This window comes from Benincasa hispida, chromosome 1 (genome assembly GCF_009727055.1).
Source record: "Benincasa hispida cultivar B227 chromosome 1, ASM972705v1, whole genome shotgun sequence".
NCBI classification, from domain to species: domain Eukaryota; kingdom Viridiplantae; phylum Streptophyta; class Magnoliopsida; order Cucurbitales; family Cucurbitaceae; genus Benincasa; species Benincasa hispida.
The window spans coordinates 27,716,217-27,725,758 of NC_052349.1; the positions used below are offsets into that span (position 1 = coordinate 27,716,217).

Genomic DNA, 9,542 nt, shown 5'->3' on the forward strand with positions numbered 1-9,542 from the left:
GTGAAATGCATAGAAGTTATTACTAATAGCATGTTTATATGATAGAATCTATCGACGATGGCATGTTATTTGATGGTAAAAAGGAATGATAGAGATTATCTCTAATAGTATATTATTAATGATAGAAGCTATCACTGATAACTACAATATAAGTGATATCAGTGATATCGGTGATAAAACTTAGGTGATATCCACATATCGATGATATCAATGATATAAAAATCAATTTGATTTAATGAAAGTCTATCATTGATAGCCACTGCTAAAAGCTATCGGTGATACCCATTGATTGAAGTTTTCAATGATAGTCATAGCTATCAGTGATATTCATATATAAGTGATATGACTTAGGTATATATCAATAAAATGAATGATATTAATGATATTGGTGATATGACTTGGGCAATTATTAGAGATAGTCATATAGACCTCTTATTGATAGACTTCTGTCACTTATAATTTTAAATATTAATCTTTAAAAGATGATAATTTTCCTTTAAAAGTCGATAACTACATATAAAAGTCTATCATTGATATCTACTGCTAGCCTTAGGTCTTAATATTTCAGGTTTGGTTCTAACTGATCGAGTATATCAATGATAGCCATTGAAAACTGATAACAAATAAAAAAGGTGATATTTCAAGTGTTACTATTTAAGGTTGTATTAATATTTCTCAAATTGAAAATTATCACTGATAGTAGCTATCAATGATAGTAACTGATAGTAGCTATCAATAACTATCACTAATAGCTACTATTAGTTGCTATCGTTGATAGCTACTATCACTAATAGCTACTATTAGTTGCTATCATTGATAGCTGCTATCAGTGATAGTTTTCAATTTGAGAAAAACGGAAGAAGAAGCATGAAATGGTGGGTTGCGTGTGGGCTTTTTGGTCAATTACCTATATAGTTATCACTGATAGCTGTTATCAGTGATATCTAGTGCTAATTTTGTACTATATCCCTAGTGTGTTTATCCTTGTTTTACGTCTTTTATTATTTTAGGTCTGATTGTTATTCATGTGACCAGCTCTAAAACTTAAAATTGTTGGGTTTGATGCCCTACATCTCGTAAGGTCCTATAGTTTGTAATTGTAATGTACAACATTTTATTTATGTTATAAAATATTTTATGTTTTATTTCAAAATTAGTTGCATTAACCACAAACCAATAAACCAACATCCAAGGTTATCTTGTAGCTTAAACATGTATGTAGAGATATACGGATGGAACATGTTTAAGTGGTGACCTAAAAGGTCTTTAGTAGATGGATAAGGTTGGATACCTTATCCTGGTGACACTATGAGTATGACCCACTTTGTAGGTGTTACAATTGTTATAAAGAGCTACAAATGATCTGATCCTGATTATTCATGTGAGAACATATGAGCGGGGATATCCTATATAAAGAAGTTTGTATAAGATCGGACCACAAAATGTTTAGTCTCATTATATAACGTTATTCGTAATAGATACTTACATTTCACCAGGATAACCAATAGATAACATAACCTGAATCTTGAGTAAGTTGTAAACTTCTGCTTATGAGGGCAGTCATTTGGTTTGTATGAGTGAGAGTGGCCAGATTGCGGACTCAACAAGCCTACCGTTTTGGGGATTCATCTGATTGAGGAGTTGGGAACACAGCTACACAAGAAGGAATTTACTCTTTCCCCAATGTCGGGGCAAGTAGATAAATTGCTCCTTTAACGACTGATTCCAGGGCTTGAACAATGTAGCGCCACACCCTCTTCTAGCTCGGGAGGGGTTTTGATCATAGTTAGACTATGATTTATTGTTCATTAGAGAGATCATGGTACTTAAGGAGTTAGATGTAACTACAGGGGTAAAACGGTAATTTTGGCCCTACTGTACTTACGAATAATTTGTGAAGGGTCATTGTATTTTTTACTTGTTATATCCAACGGACACAGAAATATATATGTAGTGCGAAGAGTGCAACTGATGGTCTTTAGTGGAGTGCTCTTCAGTTATTAGATGGTGAATAATTTAATTAAAAATTTTAATTAATTATTCATGTATCGTTGGAGCTTCAATTTACAAGTCCATGAGGTCTCGTTGGTAGCTCAACGGGATTAAATGAGAATCAATTTTTGGATTAATTTGAATTGTTCAAATTTATTGAGAGAATTAATTATATATGATATAATTGTTATAATGTATTTGATACATTATAATATAAAGTTTATTTGAGAGGAAATAAATATTTGAATATGATTGAAATATTAGTTATATGAATTGGATTCATATTTTTAAATTTAATATAAATGTGATTTATATTAAATGTCATTAGTGAGAAAAGAGAAACTATAGGTTCTATTGTATATGATACAATATTAAAACTATAAGTTATATGTTATATTTGATATAACATATATTTTAATATATATTATATGATAAAGTAGTTATCATATTAATATATATTAAATTATTTATTTAATTAAATGTATTCATTAATATTTAATTATTTTAAATTAATTAAGGGAGGGAGTTGACTCCCACCCCTTTTTTTCTCTCCTAATCGTGGAAGTGAGAACCTGTAAGAATACACAGAGGCACAGTGCTCCCTTGAGATCTCTTTTCCTCTCTAAATCTCTTTCTTTCCCTCAAAATTCAAAATAGTCAGAGCCCACACTTTCTGAATTCTCATCCTAGAAAATACCAAACTTCCTTGCAGTGGTGCCCAATTAGCCATTTTATTCACAATTCGTGATTGTTCGTGGGAAAGGATACTTGTGGATTTAAGTTCTTCAAAGGTAAGGGTTTCAGAAACCTTTAATTTTGTGTTTAGAATGTTGTTTGTTTTAAAATTAAATGCATATTTTTTCTTTCTTCTTGGAAAAATTTTAAATTCTGAAAATTTGGGATTTGGGAGATCCGCTTCCCCTCAAGGGTACCTTCGTTGTGGATCCTTCATAAACAACTAGAAATTTTTACATAAGAAGCCTATCTTTGACCATATATTTTCATAAAGATTTTTTTCAAACAGGTATTTTAGCATTATTTTTGGACAGTTTTACCTTTTTATTTATTTATTTATTTATATTTGTTATATATATATATTTCCTATTTTCGAAGCTACTTTAATGATGGAGAGAGAAATTACATTTATTATAAAGAGAGAAAATGCATTTAATATTGTTTTTTTCATTTATCAATTGGAGAGAGAAAATGCATTTATTTTAATCTTTTTTATTTTCTAGTTTGGAAAAAAAATGTATTTAACGAAATTTTATTTTCTATTTAAGTTGGTTTTCACATATCAATTTATTTATTTATTTATTTTACAGATCAATGGTTATTTTAAATATACTTTAGAACATTTTGACGAATTCATGATTATTTTCAATATACCTTAGAACATTTTGTTAGTTACTTGAAAATACTCTTACAAACATATGAAATATATTACAGTTTATAAATTAGAGATTGATTCAATGTTTGACATAAGTTATAGTAGAAACCAATATATGAAATATACCACAGTATATAAATCTTCATAAATTTCATTTACATCACAGTATATATATCATAATACAATAAGTCTAAATAAAAAAAAGCACTAGTTTATATCAAATAAACGAATACATATACCACAATATATATCAAATTTCCTACAAAAGCTAAAAAAATACATATATATATCACGGTACATACAAAAAATAGGAAAAAAAAATATAAAGTCCATCTTCATATGAGGGTTTATAATGCATAACCCTCCATCTTCATCTCTTCTTCAGCCATGACCGCCACGATCTCTCTCTCCATCTTCGTCGATCGAATTTTCTCACCCTGTTGTGCCGTCGACCGAATCTGCGTAACCTGTCACCGTCGATTCGTTCCACGCCGTCCGCGCCATCGATTCGTCCCAAGTCATTTGTGTCATCTCGTATCAAGCCATCAATTCGTCCCACGTTGTCGTCTACTGCTTGCAACTCACATCGTCGGAAGGAGAAAAAAGAGGAAGGGGAAGAGAGGGAAGAGGAAGAAATGAGTATGAATTATGCGGGAGAGAATATATGAAATATATTATTGGGGAGAGAGAATATATACATGAGGGAGAGAAAGTATGCATGGAGGAAAGATAAATAGGTGTGTATATATATATATAAATAAACGTAGGTGAGAGCTGAATTGTAAATAAATACTAATTTTATTGAAAATAGAGTGATCAATAGGTCTTTCAAAACATTAATGGAATATTAATAGAAATCTCAAACTAAAGCTTTGTCGGCTTAGGGCCAAGTCAAATCAGGCCGAATATTATTTGGGCCTAAATCCACTTTGGGCTTTGAACCATTTACTGAATATTGAATCTTACAATAGACCTAAAATTTAACAAATATATTAATTCTTTTGTCCACCACCCATTTTTTGACCTTTTCGATCTTAAATATAGTAGTTCAAATAATTGGAAATATAACCAATAATAACAATAATAAAAGGAAAATACATGTAAATTAGTTACAATAAACCATATTATATAATAGACTAATAATTTTAAAAAATTAATATCATAAATTATATTAGTTAATTAATAAATAAAAATAATTGAGAATCAACTAAATAAATATTTTATTGACAACTACATGGAGATATATTTTGAATAACTTTTTAAAATTCACATCTAATTTTAAAATCTTTTAAGACATATTTTGTTATGCTCGAACGTAAAAAAAGTACATGAATGAAAGACTCCATTCTAACAAGTAGTTGACAAAGAAACATGAATACCTACTATTTACCTCCCTCAATAAAATGGTCTTCTCCATCGAATGGTTGTCTGAAGTTAAATATTTATGCTTCTTGGACTATCTCTCCTCCGTCCATGGGGCTGGTGTGCAGTTCTGCGAAATTCACTGGGAAGAGTATTCAAATTTTGAAGAAATTTCAGTTGTTTTCACCCGAGAGTTTGTAATATATTAGCAGTTTGTATTGCAAAAAAGGCTAGGTTAAATTCCCTATCTGGAGTTTGGACTGGGCCTATTCTCCAGTGGATTGAGTTGCTAGCTGTCAACGATGGTATCATTTTAGCCCATATGGGGTTAAATAAAAGTTCTCCTCTTCTAAATTATATATATATATATATATATATATAAATAGTAGTTAACAAAATTTTAAAAAAATGTTAAATGCGATTATGAATATATTTAAAAATATATTATAAATTAGCTACCTCAAAGTTCTCAAATACTTAAAAGTGACTTGTTACTACATTCAATTAATGAAAAATGAAAACTAAAATGTTTCATCCTCGTCGCTTAGACATTTACAATTACATAGAAAGAAACAAAATTATTTAAACCTTTTCAATTAAAAAGTTTTTAAAAAAGTGCAGAGAGGAGGAGGGGGACGAAAAGCAAAGAAATGTTTGACCAAAGAGAAACGTGGCAACATCTGTGGAAGTAGTGACTGAAATAAAAGATCTGAGCCGTCCATACATTAAACTTCATAATCATAAATAGGGTTTGAGGGTCCCTCTTCAAAGGATAAAGTGGGGTTGGCTTCTGGTCTGGCTCCTACTGCTTCTCTAGGGTTTGTTTCTCTCTTCCTTTCTCACTTTTTTCATCCCTTTTTCTTTTCTTCTTAAAAAACTTAGAAATTTCTTAACCCGATTTTTTGCTTTTCATTTCTCAATTAGTCTATCTAATCATCTACAGTGTAAACTGAGATCAGATTCACTTTGGTCTTGGTCTGGTCAACCCATTATTCCCTTCTTCTTCTGCTTCTTCGAACGCTTCACTGATTTCGTCTGCGAAATTTCACGATTTTCAGGATTTTTCTTCATTCGGCGTCTGTGATTTGATCTCAATTTTCTGGGTTTTACTTGAATTTTAATTTGGGTTTCTTCATGGAGGAAGCCAATCAAAACCATCGCCTTAATGAAAAGGAAGGAAGCTCTAATGGCGGCTACGAAAACCAGACCAACAGCACGGTAGATTCTTCAAATCTTGCCAAGACTGAAGAGATTTTATCGGATCCCCACGTGGAGCCGCCGTCTACCGCGGTTCCGAAGAAAGAAAAGGAAGGGATTATGGAGCACGGATTGGATATTATGCATCCTTTGAGTCTTTCTCAGGTACCGTCGACAGTGGCAAAGCCGGCGAAACGTCCTTCCAAGGATCGCCACACGAAGGTTGAGGGCCGGGGCCGGAGGATTCGGATGCCGGCGGCCTGCGCCGCCCGTATCTTCCAGCTGACCAGAGAACTCGACCATAAGTCCGACGGCGAGACAATCCGGTGGTTACTTGAGCACGCCGAGCCGGCAATTATCGAAGCGACGGGAACAGGTACCGTTCCGGCCATCGCTGTCTCCGTCGGCGGGACGCTCAAAATCCCAACCACATCTCCGGCGAGGCCCAACGGAGAAATTTCTGAAGCACCAAGAAAAAGAAGACGAAAAGGCCCAAACTCCGAATCCAACGAATGCAACGATCAAGCTTCCGTTTCCTCGGGTCTTACGCCGATTGCTCCAATGGCGGCTTACGGTGCTGGCCTTGTTCCTTTCTGGGGCAGCGCCGGCGGCGTTACAGAGCCGTTCTTCATGGTTCCAGGAACGTCGAACAACCACCATCCACAGCTCTGGGCGGTGCCGGCGAGACCCATATCTAATTTGGTATCGTCAATGAATCCCGGTTTGCAATTTGGGGGTGTGGTGCCGGTTCTGGCCAGAGCTGTTTCAAATAGTGCGAGCGGGTTGGAAAGTGGATCATCGCCGGCGATCGTTTCGCATAATTTGACTCCGTCGACGGCCAGTGCTCCGTCAACAACCAGTGGTAGCACTCAAATGTTGAGAGATTTCTCTTTGGAAATTTACGAAAAGAAAGAGCTGGAATTCATGGGTCGGCCAAGCCCTGCGAAGTCTCAGACGCCATGTTCAAAACCTTGAAAATGACTTTTTACTCTCACTGTTTCTTCGTCGTCTTTGCTGTGTTATAACTGTAGTTACAGGGCTCTAGAAGTGGTAGTTTGGGCAAATATTATTTTCCCTGGAATAAATCTTGTTAGCAGTGTAAAAATAGTAGGAAAGAACAAGTCCTTTCTGCCAATTTCTTTTTGTTGGTCTATTATTTTACTGCTTTCTCTCACACACAACACAACTTATATGCAATTTTTACTGGCCAGGAGTAATAGTGAAGAAACTTTTTAGATTAAAAACGTATAGTTTTCTCCCCCTAAAATTGATGTTGAAACTACTAAATTTGCCCATTATATTCTTTATATTACTCTTAGAAAGAGGAGAAAAGGAAATTACTATTGATTTAGTTCTTGTAGTACTTTGGTCTTTTTACATGTGTAGATTGATATGTTTCATACTTCCATCAACAACTATAAATTGAATGTTACAAAATTATTTAAAAGGAGGAATCAGCTTGTGTTGGCTTTCTTTACCGTGAAGAAGGGTGAGGGGTGTTCACAAAAATGGTCACGTGAGTCAGATGTTTCCACGTGCAGGGTGGTGGGTTACGAGAAGATTGGGATGCACGTGTAAGGTGGGTCCGAAAGCTAATAGCTAGGTAAGGCGTGCCGCGTGGGATGGGCCCACAAAGCCTATGGATTATTATTTTTAAAAAGTCAAAAAATGGGATTGTGTTTTGTAGAGGAGTTAGGTCAGGTGGGGTGGGCCACAACGTTGGGGGGGGCTAGCTGTCATGTGACAGATGGACACGTGTTCCAATTTGGACCGACTGATGCTCTAGGCTCCTAACTCCTAGTGGTGTCTCCCGCTTTATCCAACATTTTTTTTAACCATGAACACATTATGATTATTGGGGAAATTTTTCTATACTCCCTCCACCAATATTGTGAGTTCCAATGATATTAATATGTGATCTAACTAATTTTTATGAAAATATATTTATAGTGTGAACCAAGACTGTATGATATTTTTGTAGTATAAATCAATTTTTGATTTAATCCTATTTTGATTTTTGAACTTTCAAGTTTATTCTATGTCTCTAAATTTTAATAAATATCTATTATAATTTATGAACTTTTAAAAAGTACTTATTTTGGTCATTACTATTAATATTATATTAACTTTTAAATATAATGGTGATATAACTTCTATTTTTGGATGACTAGATTGACAAATAAGTTTACCGATGCTAAAAATGTAGTCTCAAATTTGAATTAGGTGATAAAATAATCTTCAATAGGAGATCTCATTTTGTGTCCAAGATTTTGATTATTTACTATTTTGCATTGTGTTGTGATATTTTATTTCACTTTATCATGTTCAACCATATAATCTTTAACAGGAGGGACCGAAATAAAACATTTTTTTAAAAGTTTTGAGATTAAAATAAATGTTTTTGAAAGTTTAGGTATCAAAAATAGAATAAAGTTCAAAGTTTAAAACATAAATAGGTCAATTTTTTTTTTTTTTTTTTAAAAAATCATGGTTATTGCCTTATATTATAATACAATCACATTCTTTACTTTTTATAGAAGAGCACATCCATAAATTACTTTACAATTTGTATGGAAATTTAATTGATTAATTAATTAAAGCTCTATTTGGTAATCATTTAGATCTCGTTTGATAACAATTTGGTTTTTTAAAATTAAGCTTATTTCATCTATATTTTTTACCATAATTTACACATTTCTTAAGTACAATAATTGAATTCTTAGTCAAAAAAAAAAAAAAAAAAAAAAAATTGAAAGCTACTTTTTTAGCTCTCAAATTTTGGCTTATTTTTTAAACTATGGGTGCAAATTAGATAATAAAAGAAAAAATTTGGAGGTAGAAGTATTGTCTATAGGTTTAATTTTCAAAAATAGGAATAAAAACAAAATGTTTACCAAATGGAACATTAATTGTTGGTTTTTAGTATTTGAGAATTAAGCCTATAAACACATTTTCCACCTTTAAATTTCATGATTGGTTACTTTTTATCAATGTTTTAAAAAATTAAGCTAAGTTTTTTTTTAAAAAAAAAAAAATTTTAGAAACTTGTTTTTGAAATTTAATATTTGGCTAAAAGTTTAACCCTCTTAAAAAATATGCAAATTATGATAAGTAATTGAGAAAAAATAGACTTAATTTTCAATACGAAAATATTAAATAATTACCAAAACCTAACTTACTTCGCAACATGGGAATAATTATCCGCCTTCAAGTATTTGTTCTATGTATTTATATGATATGTGAGATGTTTGAATGGAAAAATATAGACCTTGCATGTCATATCATTTATCATTTTAGATTTTTTTTTTAATAAATGAAAGTTGGTCATGTCCAGGAATGATGCTCATCCCCACCAAATTGAGAAATGGAATAACATCACACAAGGCTTTTCTAAATTTCATTTTTGTCCAAGCATTACTATTATTTCAAAAAATATCCAAACGACTTCTTAATTATATAAAAATAGGTCCAATTATCTTTTTATCCTCAACCTATTATTAGTTTTATATATTTTAAAACAAGAAACTCAAAAGTTTCCTTAATTCACGTGCAAGATTTATTTCAACCAATATTTTTTCAAAATTTCCATTCATTCTCTCTA

At 32.3% G+C, this 9,542-nt stretch overlaps 1 protein-coding gene across 1 annotated transcript; it reads left to right on the forward strand.

Annotated features, from left to right (window-relative positions):
• The first annotated feature begins 5,371 nt into the window (after positions 1-5,371).
• LOC120070151 (transcription factor TCP19) lies at positions 5,372-7,076 on the forward strand. Its single transcript, XM_039022015.1, has 2 exons — positions 5,372-5,562; positions 5,803-7,076. Exon 2 carries the CDS (start codon positions 5,879-5,881, stop codon positions 6,914-6,916), a length of 1,038 nt encoding a protein of 345 aa, XP_038877943.1. The 5' UTR covers positions 5,372-5,562; positions 5,803-5,878; the 3' UTR covers positions 6,917-7,076.
• Positions 7,077-9,542: the final 2,466 nt, after the last annotated feature.

Coding starts and splice junctions, on each gene's coding strand:
- LOC120070151 (XM_039022015.1), top strand. CDS start 5,879: ATGGAGGAAGCCAATCAAAACCATCGCCTTAATGAAAAGGAAGGAAGC.